Source organism: Protopterus annectens, chromosome 7.part0 (assembly GCF_019279795.1).
Source record: "Protopterus annectens isolate FY-2018-M chromosome 7.part0, PAN1.0, whole genome shotgun sequence".
Lineage (NCBI taxonomy): Eukaryota > Metazoa > Chordata > Ceratodontiformes > Protopteridae > Protopterus > Protopterus annectens.
In genome coordinates, this window is record NC_056739.1 from 221,509,975 (window position 1) to 221,533,817 (window position 23,843).

The 23,843-nt window shown below is 41.7% G+C and overlaps 1 protein-coding gene across 1 annotated transcript in view; it reads left to right on the forward strand.

The window, feature by feature from the left end:
* Nucleotides 1-23,843, forward strand: part of BCAS2 (BCAS2 pre-mRNA processing factor) — a 713,255-nt gene that overhangs the window by 197,860 nt on the left and 491,552 nt on the right. The window contains exon 5 of the mRNA XM_044076156.1: nt 14,517-14,678. Within this exon, the coding sequence (XP_043932091.1) occupies nt 14,517-14,678 (162 nt within the window). The remainder of the gene's footprint in view (nt 1-14,516; nt 14,679-23,843) is intronic.

Sequence of the window (23,843 nt, forward strand, 5' to 3'; positions counted from 1 at the left end):
TAATGAAATCTGATTATTAGGAAAAGGTAAATCTGTTTATTAACTTGTTAATTAAAAGGTATGGGAAATTTCTTGGCCATTCACAGTTTGCATTTTTTTAATCTTTTTTTCTGAGAGTGCTTTTTGCCATTTTTGGTTGTTACCCGAAGAGCCCAAAACACACAAGCTCATCCCTTCATGTAACATACTGCAGTCCTTAGTCTCTGTATAAACTTGAGGAGCCCTCATCATTATCTGGTTCCTATACTGTTTTGCAAATACTTTTTGCCACTAAACATTCTTATCCCATCAATGATAGCTGAGACTCAAGGAAATCTGGGGACCACCCATACTATGCACTATTAATGCATGCATACATATTATCTTGTATCACCTTAAGAAGTGTTAATGTAAGACTGGTGTAAAATTCACTCACATGTTTAGGGTATATTTTATATCTTAATAGTTTATTCATAAACATCTCCTTAAATCTTAGCTGGAGGAGAACAAGAGAAACAAACAGTTTAATCGTTTTGCAGAAGTTTCACAAGTATATTAGAAACTTTCACATCGGAATGCTACTGAACAACCTAGAGTTAGTCATTTGAGATGCCAAAACTGTCCTGCATGGCATACTACTCAAGGATAGAAGCTGTAATCCACTGTGACCTTGGCTATGTAAGATGGCAGTTCAGTTGATAAACCAATAGACACTAAGATAGACTGATGACCACTAAGCTGCCTGATGAGACAAGAGTTCAAATCCCTTGCTTAAATTCACAGTTTGTGTATCTTCTGTGCCTTGTGAAGAATAAACCAGGTAGAAACCACCACGATATATTGGTAAAATCGATTTATTGCAGATCAAAAATAACAAGCGCTTTCACGTGTATCAAAAACACGCTTCATCAGGTTTAACCTAAAGCATTCAATGAAGCACTTTTATACATATTACCTAGTGTCATCAATTAATAATTAGCAATCAAGGTAAATGATATATCAAGACAATTGGGCAATTTAAAACAGTAAATGTGAAAATACATCAACCCTTACAGAACAGAAGAATGAAATAAAAAAACATGAAAATCATGAAAGACCGAAAAATAATTTATATACTAATAAAATAAAAATAATAAAGTGATAAGGCAAAAATAATCACCTTATATTTAAACCACATGACATAGAAACAAAACTAGCTTCAAATGTGCTAATACAAAAACAACTTATTAAAACACCTTATTAAAACCTAACAAAACCAATAAAACCCAATACAACAAAACCCCTTATGAAACTCTGATAAGAATATTATATAAAATTACTAAAACTATTGGAACTATTAGGCTAAAACTGATTGTTAATCACGTGCCATTAAAACAGGCTTAATACTGATGGATTGGTTCAAGCCCGGCTCAAGATGGGCTCTTAGCCTAAAAATCCATCTTAGCTCAATCGCCTCTAAATAATTCACTTTATCACCCCCTCTACTATTTATACCTACTATCTGTAAAACCCTAAAAGTAAAACTGTGGTCAGAATATACAGCTACATGTTTGGCCAAGGCACTACGTAAATTCATCTTTCTAATGTCATATATATGATTGTACATTCTGTCTCTTAGCCTCCGAGACGTCATACCTACATAAAATGCTGTGTATGCTGTACATGTTGCCAAATATATAAGGTTAGTACTATCACATGTCACATAAAAACGCGGTCTAAAAGTATAACCAGCATGAGGGTGGTCAAACCAACTCTCACCATTAATGTATTCACACATATTACATTTGTTGCATGGAAAAGTACCATGCCTTGATAACTGCCTATTCATATTTCTGATAAAAGAATTAGTTCTATCAACACATAGTAATCTCTTCGGGTTTTTACTGTTTCTATATCTGAAACAAGGTGTAGTTCCTAGTAATTGAGAACACTTGTTATCTGTGAGTAATATATTCCAGTTCTTTCTTATGATATCAGTGATGTATTTTATATCACTGGTATATCTTGTAGTAAAAAGTACCTTATTAAATCTGTGTTGGACCCTGTAATTAGGCCTGGTACCAAGTTGCTCTAAAGAATCGGGGCGTTCTATATCACTGGCCATAATGGCCGAAACTGGGTATCCCAAACTACTCAGTAGAGATGCTGTATAGCCTCTGTCATAAAACAATTCTCCCATATTATTTAACTGTATCTTTCTGTCATAAGCATTTCTACATAATCTAGAGATTCTTTTAAATTGGCTCTTGACAATGTTCGGAAACACCGAGCGTGAATGCATACTATTAAAATGTAATAGTGCATTCCGCCAGCAAGGTTTCCATCTTCTGTGCCTTGAAATTTACCTTCTGCAGTATATTCATATCAAAAGGAAAAACATATACATTTTTACTACTCAGACTCTCCTCTAAAGCACAGTGCATGTCTCTATGCAAAATGCCTTTGGGGACATGGTAGTTCGTAAAGCCAAAGGGCAGGAGGATTATGCCACTGCTCAAAAATATACTGAAAACCAAACGGACAACTCAACATTTCATCTGTAGAGGCTGTTGACATCTAATTTATGCAATTCCCTAAAATCCAGTAAAAGCGGTCATAGACCACAGTAAAAGTAGTTTTGTTGTACTCATTGTTCACCAATTTGTCGCAGATCAGATATAGTTGTATGACAGTTGTCCAAAGTAGACCATAAGCATTGCAGCACTTGGAGAATCAGGAGAAAAATAAACAACCACTGTGTGGAGGCTCTAAATAAAAACCTGCAAAAGCATCAGAGAGCTCCAAAGCAGACACCCTGTCACCCCTTGGCTTTGGAATACTGGCCAAGGCTCTTGCTGCCCCCATAGTGCCTTTTTTAGGCAAGGCTCAAAATTCAAACCCACCTCTGTAAACTGCACAAGTAAAAAAATGAGGGTTATACTACTCAACGCCAGGAATTTAAATCTCAAAATGTATGCGCTCGAAGCACTCCTAAGTATGGAGGACGTTGATATCTGTGCAGTAACTGAAACCTGGTTCAAGGCTCCAAAGAGCACTCCAGCACTACTGGGCTACAACTCGTACCGCATATTTCGGCCACAGAACACGGACTGAAACACAAAAGGAGGGGGTGTATCCATATTCATCAAGGATGCCCACACCTCCAGGTTAGTGGCACAGCATGATACCTCTAAGATCATCCATGTGCAACTAACATCAGGCAAATCTGCAATGCAAATTGTGGCCTGCTACAGATCACCCTTCATGACTCAAGACCACCACTCCGCCTTTCTTGAGACACGGGAAAACATGAAGGTCCTACTGAACACCGTGATCTTGGGAGATTTCAATTGCCCTACCATTAACTGGGAAAACTACTTGAGTACAAACTCCCAGGCTCAGCGCTTCCTGAAATTTATCAACTCAAATGCCCTGGATCAGCTGGTTAACTCCCCTACCAGAGGCCACAACATATTGGACTTGGTCATCACCATCCTGGGCGACAGGTGCTCCTTACCAGAGGTCAACCCATCACTGGTTAGATCAGACCATAAACTAATCACCCTGGATGTCCACTCCCCACCACCACTCCCAACCAAGGAAACCACAGTGAAAAACGTTTCTAAAGCAAACTTCACCTTACTTAAGGCAGAGGTGGTAAGATTCACAGCCCCCATGCTAAAGGATAACACTGCCCAAGATGCAGAATCCTTTACAATTGCACATTATGAGCATCTACAAGGATGCATGGATCGTGCCATCCCTAGCAAAACCAAGACTCACTCCCCTAAGAGAAGGAAACCAGTCTGGTGGACCCCTGCCATAAACAGGTTATACAACAAAAGGAGGAAACTAGTTCAGAAAAAAAGCAAATCCCAAGAAGGAAAGACATCCCTGATCAGTATCAGTAAGAAACTAAGGTCCTTTATAAAATCATCCAAGGCTAACTTCGAAAGAAAAACAGCCAAGGATTCAAAAGATAACCACAAAGCCTTCTTTGGCTATGTCAAGAATCTAAGTGGCAACTTGCAGATGTGCTTTGAGATGGTGCAAAATAGCACAAAATATACTGAACCTACTGATATTGCCAACATACTAGCAGATAGATTCAGTGCAAACTTCACCTCCCTCTCACCTTCAAAAGGGCCCACAACAAAACAGGAAAAGTGTAGTGACCTGGAAATCATAGAAGCACAGGTGAAAACAGCCCTTTCAAAAGCCAAAAACACAACATCAATGGGGCCAGATGGTGTCCCAGACTTCGTCTTGCACGAACTGCAGAGCGAACTAACCCCCCCCACCTAAGCACGCTGTTCAACCTCAGCCTTTCCACAAGCTACGTGCTCATAGAGTGATGCACAGCAATGGTTATTCCACTCCACAAAGGAGGGGCCACAACTGACCCTGGTAACTATCGCCCCATAAGCCTGACTAGCCTGGTCTGCAATCATGGAACTCATTAACAAAGACATTGGGAACCTCCAAGCACTTCGCCCAACCCATTTCGGCTTTGTTAAGGGCAGATCATGCCTACTAAACCTGGTTGACTTCTTCGAGACAGTTACCAAGGCCATAGACGAGGGAAAGGTGGTTCACACAGCCTACCTTGATCTCGCCAAGGTGTTCGACACCATTCCTCACTCGGGTATTATAGAAAAACTTACCAGCCTGAACATAAACCCCTACGTCACAAGATGGGTTGCCAACTGGCTTAGAGACAGAACTCACACGATAAGAATAGCGGGCTCCAGGTCTGACTCTAAACCAGTCACAAGTGGTGTCCCGCAAGGCTCTGTTCTGGGACCCCTTCTGTTCGGCATATATTTCTCAGAAGTACAGGCAAACACAGGAGGACTATGGCTAACCAAGTTCGCCGATGACTGCAAACTGGGAGCCATAATTGACTCTCCAGCTGACACAGACATCCTCCAAAAAGGCCTTACTGAAACAGACACCTGGTGTCAAAGTCATGACCTCAAGCTAAATGGCAAAAAATGCATAGTTAATCCCGTTTGGGAAAAACAAAACACCCACGAATTACCACATAGGCGGCAGCCCCCTTAATACAGAAGAGGTAATAAGAGATCTGGAGACCCAGGTAGATAGTAATCTCTCCTTAGACAATCATATTGCCAAAGTAGTTATGAAATCCTTCTATGTGGCCCATCTAATTAATAAGGGGTTCGCATTTAGAAATAAAGAGGTTATAGTGCCCCTCTACTCGTCACTCATCAGACCCATCATAGAGTACAATGCCCCATTTAGGATGTACCTCACAAGACACTTCCAACAGCTTGAAAGACCACAAAAGCACCTCACCAAGAGGATTACTGGCCTCAAACATATGTCTTATGCAGCCTAACTGAAAAAACTCCGGCTGTACTCGGTGGCATATCACTTACTCTAAGGTGATCTCTGCCTGATTTATAAAGCCATGTCCAACTCAGAATTGATGGACATGCTCCACCTAAAGAAATCCAAGTCACTGCGAGTCACACGCTCTAGTGAGCTAAACCTCACCACAACAATAAATAGAACATGCTGGAGGGATAGATTCCTGTCACAGAGACTCCCCATGCTTTGGAACAAAATTCCTAACTACATTAGGCAGAGCCCCTCACTAACACTCTTCAAGAGAAGCCTTGAAGAGTGGATGGGTAACAGAAAATACACCCCTGGGATCACTTCATTGGCTCTGCTTGACAGAGGCTCAGTTAATTAATCAGTGGGGCGGCGAAAGCCGACACACTCTGGCTAGGCTTATAAATGCCCTTGGGCAGATAGCCTAGTACCTACCTATGAACCTAAGAATATATTGGATCAACTGCAATACCTTATCATGATTCAATACTTTCAATTTATACCCAAAATGCACTACACATTTAAAACACTGTAACATTACAAAATGTTAGTGATTAAATAAAACAAAGTAACCCAAAATATTGAACAGTCTCCAGGAAATTTGATGAGATCTTCCAAGTTTGCAACATCTTATTAATGGCATAAAACATAGTGCTTTAACATAGATTGAATAATGTCCAAAAAGCTTGATGAGGCTTTCATATTTATTAGATTGCCATTTTAAAAGTTTAAACTCAGCATAGAAAGGTGTTTCTTGCAAGTCCTGCCTGTGGTGAGTCCACTATTTATTCATCTTGCATGTGGTGAAATAAAACTTTACAGACTCTTCTAGTTATTGGTTTTGTATGAGTGCGTACACTTTCAGAGTAGCAGCAAGAAACAACTTTGTGACCATGGCAACATGTATGTACATTTTTAATCTGACTAGCAAACTGTCATATCTGGAAATGAGTGCAAATAGATCATGATTGCCATGTATTACAGTGATGGCACATAACCCACTAATCATTTGTGTCCTCTCTGAATTTTTTCAGAAATGTAACTAGGTCATATGGCATCCTGTGCAATTTCCTCAGGTGGCATCTCCCTCAACTCAAAACAAAAAAAGCTGCTCTATTCTGAAACTGTTGCAAGCTATTTGAATGGTTTAATTGAAAATAAAAAAAAACATTGTTTTGATCACAGGAGTGCAGGAGCTTAACCCTGCAGTTTACTAGAAAACGTAAACCAGCAGTAAAGTTAAGATTGCGGAAAACAAGGTTAAAAATGTTCTAATGTATCTTAATATATAGGTGCTAATGTTTTATCGCAACATAAAACCTGCGCGATACACCCACAAGATGATTTTAATGATAAAAATGGTGGTACGTCGGATGATAAACTTCTCTCCAAGAAACAGGCAACATGTTTATTTATAATCCAAAACAGTAAGAACAGGGTGCCTGCATGAATGCATGCTGGTAAGAGTTATTTCAAAATCAGATTGTGCACAGCATTGAGATACCGTAATGCTTAATTAAGTACGGATGAGGCTGGATGTGAACAAAATTATGTCAGATTCTGGGAGGTACCTTTCAAGCAGAGTGAAAGCTGGACACGCTGCTGAACAAAACTGCTAAACTACACCCAATTTAGTAAAAGTAAATTGAGAGTTAATATGTCGTCATTACCTTTGGGAGGATGTACTGTCATTTGTCTTAATAATTTAAAAAAACAAAACAAAAAAAAAAGTTTGTCAGGGATCCCAGTCTTTGACGCTGTCCCTTTAAGTAAAGAAGTTAGGAGATAGGTAAAATGGAGTAAAGACTAAAAAAATATCCAAACTTTTTTTTTTTTATTAAAAAGATTACAGTCGCATCTCATTCTTGTGGAGGTTGTGAGAACAAGTATTGCTGTGGCAGTAATATACTGGGAGGCGGGGTTACAGTTCTAGACTAATCAGAACTGCTACAGCAATACTAACTGAACACAAAGCCGCCTGCATAATGCAAAACTGGGAGGAGCACTTTGGGAGACAAAGTTACTAGCACGCTTTAGTTTGTAGCGGCATAAAACATCAGCCTCAAAAAGTAGGAAATAATAATATAAGCTTTATAGCAAAGTAAAATATGGCAGTTTATTCCATTGAATGCAACTTTACAAGTCAGCCATACAAGGTAATAGGATTACAAGCCAATTTTTTAAAACAAAAGTCCAGAATGAGCATCATATAACTCCAGGTTAAAACCTAAGAAGGTAACTGAAAAAGTTCAGTGAATTTTTCAATTTATTCTTCAACAGTGGAGCTAAAATAAGACTGTAAATTTGCTTGCGCTTCTGGAAGGCACTCTGGTGTAACATCATGCAATTCCTATTGTTTCATAGTCTGCTCAGATTTAAGCACAGATGTGCCATGTGGTGGTAGTCTGAGTTAAGTCTTCTGTTTTTCCAGCCTTTTTGTTATTTGAGTAGTTGATGTTCATCGTGCATACAGCTGCAGTCATTACAGATGGGTTATCCTGCCGTCAGGCGGGTCCTCGGTCGGCCGAATTCCAAAGTCTAGGTCCGGCGTCGGTTGACGTTGCTTCTTCCCTGACGTCAGTGCGGCAGGGGTATGAAAGAGGCAGCCAATGCCATTTTCTTCAGTCTTTCTTGCCGCGCGGTGCCCGAAGCAGAAGCAGTTCACAAGTGCCGGCCAGCTCCTTAGATTTACGAAAGTATTTCAGCCGAAGTCTTCTTTAAAGCTAAGTACCCTGTTGGAGAAACTTTTCTTGCCTCAGACCGATGTCAGACAAAGTTAATAATTGCACTTCTTGTGGGAAGCAAATACCGCATAAGGATTTCCACTCTTTCTGTATACCTTTCTTAGGCCCAGACCACGACGTCTCGGCCTGCCGTTTTTTTGCTAGATTCAACAAGCGCACTATTAAACGCCGGGCGGAGTTCGCCCTTCATTATTTTGGCAAAAAATTTAATTATATCATGTCGTTGGCTACACCGACACCAGTTTTAAGCAAAAGACGCAAAGATAAGGATCGACATCCGAGGTCCGCACCGAGTACTGAGACCATGCTTAGGCCGACTACCGGTTCTCCGGTTCTCAGTGAGGCACCTACGCAGCCCCTGAATACCGATGAAACTATTTTACCGGTGACTTCAGTACCAGTCAGGCCTGCCATTTCTGAAGGCGTCTTCAGGCCTTCCACCTTCTCTATTAAATCCTTCACTAAATCTAAAGCAGCCATGAAAACTAAAAAACAGGGTCCTCAGACCTCCTCTCAAGGCCCCATGCCTAAAAAGCAGATGCTTAAAATGGCTGAGGATTTGATAACTCTCATCAGGGGTTCCCAACCCCCCTCTGACAAAAGACCCAGATTGGAGGAAGACTACCCTTCCTCAGACCAGGTTTCTATTACCTCAGAACATTCTGAGGACCAGGATTATGCCTATTCCCCTTTCGAAGACTCTGATGCTGAGGAGTCTATTCCCTCGGTCTCCCCCCCCTAAGGACTACTCTTTTGGGGAAACCCTGCATACATTGAAGGAACACTTTCACTGGGAAGGCCAAGATTACTCAGATTCCAAGAAAAGGCTCAGGGAATTTCTACTGCTCCCCCAGCATAGGCCCCTAGCTATCCCTCCTGTTTTAGATATTTTGGATGATGTGTACGCAGAATCCAGTCTTAATCCAGATTCTTTACCTCCAGCCCCTGTTAAACCAGACAGGTATTACCGGGTTCCTGATTCTCACCAGTTCCTTTATAAAAGCCATGCTGCTGACCCAGAAACTATTTCACAGGGTCCCAAGGGAATAAAGGCCTCTACTGCTTAAAAAGCCTTTACCTTCAGAGAGAGATTCCAGAGCATTAGAAAGGTGGGGGAAAAAGGTGTACACATCTGCCACTTTAACCATGAGGGCATTAAACTGTCAGTTCCATATGTTAAAGTACCAACAGTTTTTGTTATCCCAGTTAAAAAGCAAAATGACACAAACAGAACAACCAGATTTGAAAGAGTTGCAGGATTTGTTGCATGGTGCAGAGCAAGTGGGTAAACATACCTTGCAGTGTGATTTTGACGCATTAGAGGCCTCATGTAGAGCTGCTGTCACGGTGTCTGTTATATGTAGACATGCTTGGCTCAAAGAGCAAACCTTACCAGATCATGTCAAAGCAAAGTTATTAGATGCACCACTTCAAAAAGATGTATTGTTTGATGTTAAATCTGAGGAGGTACTAAAGAAAATGGAGGAAAAAGCGAAATCTATGCAAACAGTGAAAGATTTCCTGCAGGTACAACCTCCACGCTTCAGCAGAAACTGGCCTTCAAAAAATTGGTCCTTTCCAGCCACGGACAGACCTCAAAGGGGCAGATACAGACGCCCAAGGGGTTGAGGACAACCTCAAGGATCTTACAGAGCAAGACAGTGGCAGGCACCAACCCCAAGAGGTGGAGAAGATAGATCACAGTCATTTAGAAAACAGACACAATGACTTCCCCCTATGTCTGCCAAGCAAAGCTTTAATGGCAGCACCTTTGGGTGGAAAACTGGCATTATTTTCAGAAAACTGGCATATTGTTACAAAGGACAAATGGATTCTGGACATTATAGACAGAGGCTACAGGTTCCACTTTCACACCCTTCCAAAAATGAGAGGCATGCCAAACCTGCCACAAAATTAAAGGGCAGAGGCACAAAGACAAATTTCCGCCCTCATGCGATTCAAGAGGTACCTGCAAAAGAACAAGGTCAAGGTTTTTATTCCAGATTATTCCTGGTACCAAGGAAAGACAAAGATTGGAGACCTATCTTAGACCTATCCATCCTAAACACATATCTTCAGGTGCCAAAATTCAAGATGCTCACATTACAGCAGCTTCTTCCCATGCTGGGCAAGGAGTCTTGGCTGGTAACATTGGACCTCAAGGAGGCATACCTGCATGTCCCTATCAGACAAGATTGCAGAAGATACCTCAGATTTCTTGCAGGTTCAAACCATTACCAATTCTCTGCATTGCCCTTTGGCTTATCTACTGCACCCAGAGTGTTTACGAAATGCCTGGCATCAGTAATTGCCTTCTGCAGACTACAAGGAATAAAAATCTACCCATATCTGGACGACTGCATGATCCAAGCGGACAGCAAGGACATTCTGTTGCAGCATCTGGCATTTGTAATAAAACTGTTAAACTTCCTGGGATACACAGTGAACAAAAAGAAATCAAAACTAATATCTTCTCAACAGATAATTTTCCTGGGTGCCAGCTTAAATACAACCACCCAGATGGCCTACCTCACGCCAGACAAACAAGGGCAACTGTCTCAATACTTCAGCAAAATGGCAACTTTCACCAGACTAACTGCAAGGAAAGTCCTGCAGGCTCTGGGATTCATGGCATCTTGCATCCTACTAATCCCATGTGCAAAGCTGCATATGAGGAAACTACAATGGTACCTAAAAAACTTATGGTCTCAACACAGCCACAGCTTGGAAACAATTATACCACTCATTCCATGCCTTCAAAAGGAATTTTTGTGGTGGGCTCAAGCATGCCAAAGAAACACAGGTCTCCCTTTCTGTGTACCTCAAGCAACTCAAATCATCACAACGGACACCTCAGACTACGCCTGGGGAGCACACATGGCAGATCAGTGCATTCAGGGAAAATGGTCCCAAAAAGAGAAGCACCTACACATCAACCAAAAGGAGATGCTGGCCGTGCAAAATGCTCTTATGACCTTCAAAGACCTACTGCATCCAGGCAAGCTATTGATAAGAACAGACAACACCACAGTCATGTGGTACATAAACAAACAAGGGGGAACTCATTCATACCCTCTGTGCAGGCAAGCCATGACCCTTTGGAACACAGCACTGGAATTGCAAATAAAACTACAGGCACAATTCCTGTCAGGGAAGGAAAACACACTGGCAGACAACCTAAGCAGAAATATGACAGATCCACATGAATGGAAGTTGCATCCTCAAGTTTTCTCCAAAATAACTCAGGCATGGGGACAGCCAGACATAGATCTATTTGCTACCCACAGAAATTACCAGTTGAAAAAATTTTGTTCAAGGACCTATCATCCACAGGCCTGGAAAGTGGACGCACTCTCTTTCAATTGGACAACATTGACAGTCTATGCCTTCCCGCCTCTTCCTCTACTGACCAAAGTTCTATTAAAAGCCAGAGCAGAGAGGCCACAAATGATTTTCATTGCTCCAGACTGGCCACAATAACACTGGTATCCGCTCCTAAAGAGCCTGACACACTCCCCACCATGGATCCTACCTCTAGTCCCTCTTCTGTTGTCCCAGCACAACTACAAAACCCTTCACAGCCAGCTCAAAACCCTAAATCTAGCTGCATGGAGAATACCTTAATTTCCCAACAGACTCTCCTCTCCAAGGAGGTGCAGGATGTCATCTTGGAGGCCAGAAGACTTTCTACTAGAAAAGCCTACTCCACCAAATGGAAACGATTTTGTTCCTGGAATCAAGAAAAGGGCCAGAATCCTTGGGCAATAAATATACCTCAAATTTTACAGTACCTAGCTGAGATGTTAAACAGTGGCCTTTCCTTCTCCTCCATCAAGATCCACGCTTCAGCCATTTCTGCACAATACAACACAGACCCTCCTCTATTCTCACATCCTCTATTAAGGCAGTTCCTCAGAGGGGCAAAAAATATAAAACCCCCAAGGAAACCACCAGTTCCAGCTTGGGACCTCAACTTCGTATTGGAAAAGCTGACCCTGCCTCCCTTTGAGCCGGCTTCTTCAGCAGAGCTACAATACTTGTCATGGAAAACAGCCTTCCTTCTAGCTATCACCTCAGCACGCAGGGTTTCGGAACTGCAGGCCCTCATGGCTGTGCAAGCATTCATCATTTTCCAACAGGACAGAGTTTCCTTATGAACCAACCCTACCTTCATGCCAAAGGTAGTATCCAGTGTAGCTTTGAATCAGACTATGTACTTACCTACCTTTTATCCAAATCCACAGAACAAAGGGTAGAGACTACTACATTCCTTGGACATTCACAGACAACTTCGTTATTACTTGGACAGAACAAAGCCATTCAGGAAATCTGAGCAACTCTTGGTGTCCTATGCTAAAGGTACTCAAGGAAAGGCTATTTCCAAACAGACAATTTCAAAATGGATAGCCCACTGCATACACTTTTGTTATTCATTTCATAGAAAATCTGTGCCTGCATACATCAGATCCCACTGCACCAGGGCCACAGCTACCTCTGCAGCTTTCCTCAGGGGGATCCCTACCAAGGACATTTTGGAAGCAGCTACTTGGAGGTCAGTGCACACTTTCTCCAAACACTACCACCTTCCACTATACTCAAAATGTAGAGCGGGCTTTGTCATAGCAGTCCTGCAGGGCATCCTCGCTCCTCCTAGTTCCACTTCGTGCCTACCACCCTTACTTAGTTTGGGATTCTACCCATCTGTAATGACTGCAGCTGTATGCACGATGAGCATAGTACAGTTTTGTACCTACCATAAATGTAGATGTTCAAGTGCTCATACAGCTGCAGTCTAGGTTACCCCCCCCTCCGTCCCCTCTTAGGACAGGCCTTATGACAAACACCTTTATCATACAACCTATTTGGGGTATTCTTTTATGGTGTATTTGCTTGCAACTACAGTTTTTTGATTTATCTATTTTGCATGTTTGCATAACATTATGTTTTGCCTTCCTTCTGGGGGCACCTGACATCTGGGGCAAGAAAAACTGAAGAAAATGACGTCGGCTGCCTCTTTTATACTCCTGCCACACTGACGTCAGGGAAGAAGCGACGACAACCGACACCAGACCTAGACTTTGGAATTCGGCCGACCGAGGACCCGCCTGACGGCAGGATAACCCATCTGTAATGACTGCAGCTGTATGAGCACTCGAACATCTACATTTATGGTAGGTACAAAACTGTACTTTTGCTGACAAGTAGGCAGTGTACTTATTAGTCAATAACTGAATTTTACTCTAGTTGACAATATCACTGGCTCTGTCAGTTTTGCTCACACCGGGGGGAGATGAAGTTAAGCTTTAGATCAGTGTGCATCCATCTTGGAAGTCATATTTCTCACATCATTGACCAAAAACCCTGATTACAATAGAGTCTCTATTAAATGGAACTCGAGCAACCAGCAATTTTGACTGGCTCGTATGCCAGTATACGAGCCAATCAAAAATGGCAAAGATGAGCCACTTCTACTCTATGTGGAACAGCCTGCTGTTCTGCATTTAGTGAAAGTGACTCTGCTTTGTGATGTTTGATTTGCTCTTATACTGGCATACGAGTCAGTCAAAAATTACAAAGCGGCTGTCTTGTCTGGCATCTGCCACACCCCATGGGTGGCGGTTAAGTGAGATTTTACTGTATTATATTCCTGATCTATTCCCATGGGTTGTTCACTGCCTTAGATTCCTAACTATATGCCAGTCTTAACAATCTCCTTCAGCACAGCATAATTCATTCTGCTAAAATCACACACCACTGTCCTTTTACCTCTTGTTGTAAACTACATGTTGTCCTGATCACTTTTGGCTATCATTGTCTTAACCTAGATGCCCATAACACTGTCTGCATCAATTAGGACCACATTTAGAATTCTTTTCTTTCTGGTACAGTTCTTGCTACTGGCCAAACTTCTCGTGTTCTAAGACTTAGTCTGCTCTAGCTTTGTCTATACCATGGAGCTTGGTGTTTCACAGTAATTTCCTGGCAGATTCACACATCTATAAGTGTACTTAAAAAAACACATAACCTCGGAGTATGCAGTAGGTTTTGCCCCCCCAATCTCTGCTAATTCTGCCAACTCTGTGATTGACCATTACTGGAAAAAGCAGAATCTTCAACCCTGGTAGCATAATGATCTTGTACAAATGTTGGCTATCTGATTTGTAAAAGTGTGTCGACAAAACAGATGTTGACCAGAGCAACACTATACCAGTGGGGTATGTCTGTAAATTGTTGATATAAATGGCTTTTAAATTAGGTCTGCTTTGCCATCATGAAAAAGGGAGATGCTTGAAACAGCTGGAATTGGAGTCTGTGGCTACTTGTATGCATTTATAATTTTAGGTGGTTTTTAACATATTTCATTAACTTTAAGAACTTGATACAGTTAAGTATAGCCTCAGTGCTGAAAAGACCAACTTTAGCAGCTGTGACTTGGCCAACTTTATTTTATAGGTATGAGCTGCCAGCTCCTTCTTCTGGTCAGAAAAATGACATCACCACATGGCAAGAGTGTGTCAATAACTCGATGGCACAGCTGGAACATCAAGCAGTGCGTATTGAAAACTTAGAGTTGATGTCTCAGCATGGATGCAATGCTTGGAAAATATATAATGAGTAAGTAAATGGGGAATGACTAATTCTTTCTTCATTTGGTATGTGTGTGCCAACAGATGCACATTACAGTTACAACTGATCGTAGAAGGAAGACTGTCAAGTTATCTAGTCTGCAGTTTAATTACATTCAACATTCTAATTCTGCTGTATCTCTAACTCCCCCTTCACCCTTTTTCTGCCTGTTTCATGCCCTTTTGAATGCCTTCATGGGTTCTGTCTCAGTCACCCGTTCCATGAATCCCCCGTCTATCTACTGATGAGTGTTATGCGGATTGGAAATTGCCATCCTAGAAACCTGTATCACAGAACTGTCCATGAGACATTTGCCTGAATTTTTTTTTTCAAAATGTTTTTATTCATTTTATAACACAATAACTTAACAATATAGTAATAAGAAAAAACAATTTATATATACAATGTCCATAACGACTAAAGCTGCAGTATGCATAGGAGAATACTTAATATTTCTCCAGCAGATTAGACAGTTTTGTCCAAGCAATTAAATGATGAGTTGTGTTAGTCCTTGCTTTTATAGTAGCGATCTCATTCTTTCAAATGTATTTCACAAGATGAATAAACTCAACTTTAAAGACAGGAGTAGATTGAGATTTCCAAATTTTATTAACAATTTTCCTCACTATAGAGAGGATAGACCATAGTAAAAATGTTTGGTTTTTAGGAATGATTTCAGGAACATTGAAAAGGATAAGTGAGTCAGAAATTGTACAGTTGTCATTCCATAGAGCTTTACAAAGATATTTAAAGTCTAACCAAAATCGGGAAATTATTTTGCAATTAACAACCATATGTATCCGGTCAGCATCAGGGTGTCCACTACTCTAGCATTTCATTTCATCTTGTACATCATTATTATTGCTAGTGTGTGTGGGGTGAAAAAACATCTCAGTAAAAATTTCCATGTGTATACACACCAGAACAGGGAAGATGTGGATTCCTTCACCGAGTGTAAACAAAGATTTTTTTTTATCTTTTTCTGAGAATACTTGTGTATTAACTTCATTTGAATAATTCCAAAAATAAACATCTGTTTTGCTAAAATAATTTCTGAGAATTTTTATAAATAACAGATATGTATGGAGTGTTCTTGGGTGAGCTATTAATAGTTGTTGAGGTAAAATCCAAGATTTTTAAGTTACTTTTATGCCTCTAATGAGGGTACGAGCTTAGTATGTATAAAATCCTTACAAGTTTGGATGTCCAGACAATTGCAATTTTGCATAGTATATCTGCTGATCAAATAGTCTGCAGAACTTATTTTATTAGCTGTGAGAAATTGATATCAATATAATAGGTCACCCTTCTTAAATTCTAACATTTTTCTGAGTATCAAAAGATATCAAGCGTTCATTCTTGTAAGCATTAGGAAATATAATTATTAATAAATTCTTAAGTGATTAGAAAACAAGCTTTTTAAACAACAGCAGTATTTGGTTTATAAGAGGTGTGAGAACAAGTTTGACCTTTCACTTTGAATATAAATTTTTAAAATCCATACAAAGATGTTTGTATGTATTTGAGTATATGGTTCAAGCAATGCCCTATTACTATTAAGAAGTAAGGTTTCATGTACTGATTTCCGATATGATGTACAAGTATTATTATTCCAAAGCAATACTATGTTAATAAATGCAGAGTTTAAATAAAAATCAGTATTTGAAAACCCAGTACCTCCTTCATCCCAGCTTGTGGTACGTCAGAGAAGAGAAATTCTTGTTTTTTTGGGATACCAGAGGAAGTTGAATAATAAATTATTAATTTTCTGTTTAATTTTGACAGGTGGGGGGCATTATTAGGGCTTGGCAAATGAATAAGATTTTAGGTAACAGTATCATTTTGATTAAGGTTAGTCTGTCTTTAGATGTGAAGAAGAGTCTGTTCCAACTGTCAGTTAGACTAGTAATTGTGTTTATAAGTTGCTAGTAATTAGATGCGAGTGATTTTTTTAATAATTAGATTCAATAATGATACCTTGATATTTAATGTTCATGCCCTCCTAGTTTGTCTCTTTTTGATCTAAGTTTCATAGTAACATTTTTATTCACTAGAAGTGCCTGAGTTTTGTTGTGATTGAATTTTAGACCAGAGATGTTTGCAAAGAAGTCCAGATTATGTAATAGGTGGTCTATTGAATTTTCAGTGTCATTAGAAGTTATTAGTAGGTCATCAGCAAGCAGTTGTATCTTGGGGGATAATTTGTCTGACACTTAATATCCTTTAACGTTAGTCATCATTTCTAACATAATTTGCAAGAGGCTCAATAGCCAGCGCAAAGAGTAATGGGGAGAGGGGGCACCCCTGTTTAGTACCTCTTAATATTTTGAATGGGCTAGATAGATAAGATCCAGTTGTTGCATAGGCTGTGTACTTTTCATATAGTTTTTTTAATTAATCCTATAAAGTTTGGGGAGAAATTGTATATTTGCATAGCTTTAAACAGATAATGGCCAACTTAGGTAGTCAAAAGCTTTATTTATATCAAGGCTTAAAATAGAAAGCTCATTTTTTTTTTTCTTGTTTGCCAAGTCTATTAAGGACAGTAATCTAATCACATTGTCTTGTACCTTTCTGATGTTCATCGTGTTACCCTGGTGCAGTCATCAGACTTTGGTTATCATGTCGTCAGGCGGTCCCGCAGTTGGCCGGAATTCCAAAGTCTTGGTCCGGCATTGGTTGCTGTCGCCTCTTCCCTGACGTCAGTGCGCCATGGGGTATATATAATGCAACCGATGCCATTTTCTTCAGTCTTTCTTGCCGCGCGGTGCCCGAAGCAGAAGCAGTTCGCAAGTGCCAGTCGGCCGACTCCTGAGATTTTCGAATTCGAATTTCAGACCGAAGTCTTCTATAAAGCTAAGTACCCGTTGAAACTTTTCTTGCCTCAGACCGATGTCAGAAAAAGTTAACAATTGTATTTCTTGTGGGAAGCAAATACCTCATAAGGATTTTCATTCTTATTGCATACCTTGCCTAGGCCCAGACCACGACGTCACTACTTGTCGGTTTTGTGCTAGGTTTAATAAGCGTACTATTAAAAGACACTTTGATTTCGCACGACACTACTTCGTTAGGAAATTTAACTACACCATGCCGTCGGAGCAACCGACTACCGGCGTGCACAAAAAATGCAGGGATAAGGACAGACAGCCCAGGCCTAATCCAGATTCGGAGGCCTCGGCTGATCCGGTCTCCGGTTCTCCGGTCCTCAGTGAGGCTCCGACGCAGCCCCTGACTACCGCAGATCTGGAACCCGAGACCGCTATAGAAAGTTTGACGGAATGTACCAGGCCGATGCAGCCTTTTACTTCAGGCCCTTCCGACGACTTTGCTACAAAAGACGTCGGTGCTACAGCAACGCCTTCGGTTTCTGAAGGCGTTTTCAGACCGACTCTCACCATTAAAACGTTTTCTAAGTCGAAGACTCCTTCTAAATCTAAAAGGACTGCACTTCAGTCTCCTGCTCAAGGCCCCATGCCTAAGAAACAGATGCTCAAAATGGCTGAATATTTGATTTCTTTAATCAGGGGTTCCCAGCCCCCTCCTGACAAAAGGCCTAGACAAGAGGAAGATTATACATCCTCTGAGCAAATGTCCATTTCTTTAGACTTCTCTGAGGACCAAGACTATTCCTTCTCTCCTTATGAAGATTCTGATGCTGAGGACTCTATTCCCTCAGCTTCTCCTCCTGAAGACTACTCCTTTGGGGAAACTTTACACACTATGAAGGAACGTTTTCACTGGGAAGGTCAGGACTACTCTGATTCAAAGAAAAGGCTGAGAGAGTTTCTTTTACTCCCCAACACAGACCACTTGCCATCCCAGCAGTTTTGGACATTGTGGATGATGTCTATTTAGAATCCAGTTTCAACCCAGACTCTCTACCTCCTGCTCCAGCTAAGCCTGACAGATACTACAGAGTGCCTGATTCCCACAAATTTCTTTACAAAAGCCCTGCAGCTGACCCAGAGACTATCTCCCAGGGTCCCAAGGGGGCTAAGGCTTCTATGGCTAAAAACCCAGTACCTTCTGAGAGGGATTCCAGAGCACTAGACAGGTGGGGGAAAAGGTTTACACCTCAGCCACACTAGCTATGAGGGCACTGAATTGTCAATTTCACATGGTTAAGTATCAGCAATTTCTAATCTCTCAGTTAAAGCAAAGAATAACCACTCTCCCTCAACAATCTGAATTGAAAGAAGTACAGGATCTGTTGCACGCCACTGAGAAGGTGGGCAAACATACCCTACAATGTGGGTTTGATTCTTTGGAGGCCTACTGCAGAGCAGCTGTTACTGGGTCTGTTATATGTAGGCATGCTTGGTTAAAGGAACAAACTCTGCCTGATCATGTTAAAGCAAAACTACTAAATGCTCCCTTACAGCAGGATGTTCTTTTTGGAGTTAAAGCAGAAGAAGTTTTAAAGAAAATGGAAGATAAGGCAAAATCTATGCAGACAGTCAAAGATTTCCTATAAGTTCAACCCCCTCGCTTCAGCAGAAACTGGCCAACAAAAAATTGGTCCTTTCCAGCCACTGACAGACCACAGAGGGGTAAATACAGACGCCCAAGGAGCAGAGGACAACCACAAGCCCAGTATAAACCTCGCCAATGGGGCACTACAACACAGAAGGGAGGAGAAGACAGGTCTCAATCCACCAGAAGGCAAACTCAGTGACTTGCACCTCATCTGGCCAAGCAATACTCTCTTGACAACCCCCTTGGGGGGAAAACTCGCACTTTTTGCAGACAACTGGCACATTGTCACAAAGGACAAATGGGTCCTAGACATAATTTTACGAGGATACAGATTCCACTTTCACACCTTGCCAATGAAAAGAGGAATGCCAAACCTGCCACAAAATCAATGGGCAGAGGCACAAAAACAAATTACAGCTCTCATGGACATGAGAGCCATTCAACTGGTACCTACTCGAGAGCAAGGCCAAGGATTTTACTCAAGACTCTTTCTAGTTCCCAGAAAGGACAATGCCTGGAGACCAATTCTGGACCTTTCAATTCTAAACACTTACTTACAAGTACCCAAATTCAAGATGCTAACACTACAGCAGCTACTTCCCATGTTGGGGAAGGAAGCATGGCTAGTAACGTTGGACCTCAAGGAGGCATACCTGCATGTCCCTATCAGACAAAGTTGCAGAAGATACCTCCGTTTCATTGCAGGTTCAACCCATTACCAATTCTCTGCACTGCCCTTTGGCTTATCTACTGCGCCCAGAGTTTTCACAAAATGCCTGGCACCAGTAATTGCATACTGCAGACAAAGAGGAATTCAAATATATCTATACCTGGACGACTGCCTCATCCAAGCAGAAAGAAAAGACATTCTCTTACATCATCTGGCCTTTGTAAAGCATCTACTAAACTGCCTGGGGTACACAGTAAACGAAAAGAAGTCAAACCTAGTACCCTCACAAAAAATGACATTCCTGGGTGCCAGCTTGAATACAACGGCCCAGAAGGCTTATCTTACGCCAGACAAGCAACTACAACTGACTCAATATTTCAAGACAGTGGCAACAAAGACCCAATTAACTGCGAGAAAAATTCTGCAGACTTTGGGCTTCATGGCATCTTGCATACTAATAATACCATTTGCGAAGCTGCATATGAGGAAATTACAGTGGTACCTAAAAAGCGTATGGTCTCAACACAGCCACAGCTTGGACACAATGATATCTATCATTCCCTGCCTACAACAGGAATTTCTATGGTGGTCACAGGCATGTCACCTCAACAAGGGTCAGCCTTTCACCTTGCCCCCAGCCAGGCAAACTATTACAACAGATGCTTCAGACTACGCCTGGGGGGCACACATGGCAGGACAATGCATTCAAGGCCTATGGACTGCAGATCAAAGAAATCTGCACATAAATCAAAAAGAGATGCTAGCTGTACAGAAAGCTCTGACAGCCTTCAAGGATCTATTACATCCAGGACAACTTGCAATAAAGATGGACAACACCACAGTAATGTGGTATATAAACAAACAAGGGGGTACACATTCCTACCCTCTACGCAGGCAAGCAATGATCTTACGGAACACAGCTCTGGCCTACCAAGTCCAGTTACCAGCTCAATTCCTGCCAGGACAGAAGAACACATTGGCAGACGACCTCAGCAGAAACATCAAAGATCCCCACGAGTGGAAACTAGATCCACAAATATTTGCATTGATAACTCAAAAATGGGGCCTTCCAAACATAGACCTGTTTGCCAGTCCTCAAAACTACCAACTGACAAAATTTTGTACAAGGACATTTCACCATCAAGCTTGGAAAGTGGATGCTCTCTCTTTCAGTTGGAAAAACCTGACAGTATATGCCTTCCCTCCATTAACTCTCCTCACAAAGGTTCTTTTGAAAGTCAAAAAGGAGAGACCACGACTGATTCTCATAGCCCCAGACTGGCCACGCCAGCACTGGTATCCGCTATTGAAAAATATGGCCCACAGCCCACCATGGATATTACCTCAAATACCCCATTTGCTCACACAACAAAACAATCAGATTCTTCACAGCCAGCTCAAAACTTCAAATCTGGCTGCATGGTAAATCAACTAAACATCCAACCAGCTCCTCTTTCACAAGCAGTTCTGGATGTTATTCTGGAAGCCAGGAGGCCAAGCACCAGGAAGGCTTATTCGGACAAATGGAAAAGGTTTTGTGCCTGAAACCAAGCTAAAGGCCAAGACACAATTCAGCCTCACATGCCTCACATTCTACAGTATTTAGCTGAGATGTTGCACAAATGACTTTCCTTTTCCTCAATTAAAATCCATGCATCAGCTATTTCAGCTCACTACAACACAGATCCACCTTTATTTTCACATCCTCTTCTAAGGCAGTTTCTCAGAGGGGCAAAAAACATTAGACCACCCAGGAGAGCTCCTACACCAACATGGGACCTCAACTTTGTTCTGGAAAAACTAATGCTACCTCCCTTTGAACCAGCTTTCTCTGCAGATCTTCATTTCCTATCATGGAAGACTGCCCTGCTCCTAGCAGTAACTTCAGCTAGACGAGTCTCAGAGCTACAGGCTCTAATGGCAGTGGAACCTTTCCTCATTTTTCATCAAAACAGAGTTTCTCTACGAACTAATCCTTCCTTTATGCCTAAGGTGGTTTCCAGTGTAGCTTTAAATCAAACGATCCTCTTACCCACCTTCTTCCCCAATCCAGAGAACAAAGGTGAGAGACTCCTGCATTCCTTGGACATTCACAGGCAGCTTCATTACTACTTGGACAAAACTAAGGCTTTCAGAAAATCTGACCAGCTCTTTGTATCCTATGCTACAGCTTCTCAAGGGAAGGCTATATCAAAGCAAACCATTTCTAAATGGATAGGTCATTGCATACGTTTCTGCTATACCCATCATGGGAAACCAGTTCCTGCTACCATTAGATCCCACTCTACCAGGGCAACAGCTACCTCTACAGCCTTTCTCAGGGGGGTTCCAACCAAGAAAATTTTAGAAGCTGCAACTTGGAGTTCAGTACACAACTTTACCAAACACTATCACTTACCTCTTTACTCTTAAGTCCAGGGCGGGCTTAGCCACTGCACTTCTGCAGGGCCTTATTGCCTCCACTAACCCTCTATGATACCTCCCCCCTACCTTAGCTTTGGGATTCAACCCAAGTGTGATGACTGCAGCAGGGTAACACGATGAACATAGTACAGTTTTGTACCTACCATAAATGTAGATGTTTGAGTGTTCACCCTGCTGCAGTCCAGGTTACCCTCCCTCCAACCCCTCTGATCTACTGGCTAAATCTCTTCTATGCCTTACTGATGTATTTGCTTATAGCTGAAGGGATTTTGTGTGTGTGCAGTGGTTACTCCATTTGGTACTAATTCTGACCACCTTTTTGGGGGCACCTGACATCTGGGGCAAGAAAAACTGAAGAAAATGGCGTTGGTTGCATTATATATACCCCTGGCGCACTGACGTCAGGGAAGAGGCGACGGCAACTGATGCCAGACCAAGACTTTGGAATTCCGGCCGACTGCGGGACCGCCTGACGACAGGATAACCCAAGTGTGATGACTGCAGCAGGGTGAACACTCGAACATCTACATTTATGGTAGGTACAAAAAAGGGCTAGAATCCTGGAAAACTGAATTTACCTCAAATATTACAGTATCTAGCTGAGCTGCTAAGCAGTGGACTTTCATTCTCCTCCATCAAAATCCATGCCTCAGCCATTTCTGCAGAATACAACACTGATCCACCTTTATTCTCTCACCCCCCTCTTAAGACAGTTCCTCAGAGGGGCTAAGAATCTAAAACCCCCAAGGAAACAACCAATACCTGCTTGGGATCTCAATTTCATTCTAGAAAAACTGACCTTGCCTCCTTTTGAGCCCGCTGCCTCAACAGATTTGCAATATTTGTAATGGAAAACAGCTTTCCTTTTGGCTATCACCTCAGCTCGTAGGGTATCGGAACTACAAGCCCTCATGGCTGTGCAGCCTTTTATCATCTTCCATCAGGACAGAGTTTCCTTACGAACCAACCCGTCCTTTATGCCAAAGGTGGTATCCAGGGTAGCTTTGAATCAGGCTATTCACTTACCTACCTTTTACCCTAATCCTCAAAACAAAGGGGAGAGACTACTACATTCCTTGGACATCCACAGACAGCTGCGTTATTATTTGGACAGAACAAAGCCTTTCAGAAAATCAGAACAACTCTTTCTGTCCTATGCTATAGGAGCTCAAGGGAAGCCAATTTCCAAACAGACAATCTCAAAATGGATAGCCCACTGCATACGCTTTTGTTACTCTTTTCATGGTAAAACTGTACCTGCAGGCATCAGATCTCACTCCACAGGGCCACAGCTACCTCTGAAGCTTTCCTCAGAGGAGTTCCTACCAAAGATATTTTGGAAGCAGCCACTTGGAGTTCTGTGCATACCTTCTCCAAGCACTACCACCTACCATTATACTCCAAAACTACAGCAGGCTTTGCCACTGCAGTCTTGCAGGGCATTCTGGCTCCTCCTAGTTCCACCTAGTGCCTACCACCCCTTTCTTAGCTTTGGGATTCAACCCATCTGTTATGACTGCAGCTGTATGCACGATGAACATAGTACAGTTTTGTACCTATCATAAATGTAGATGTTCGAT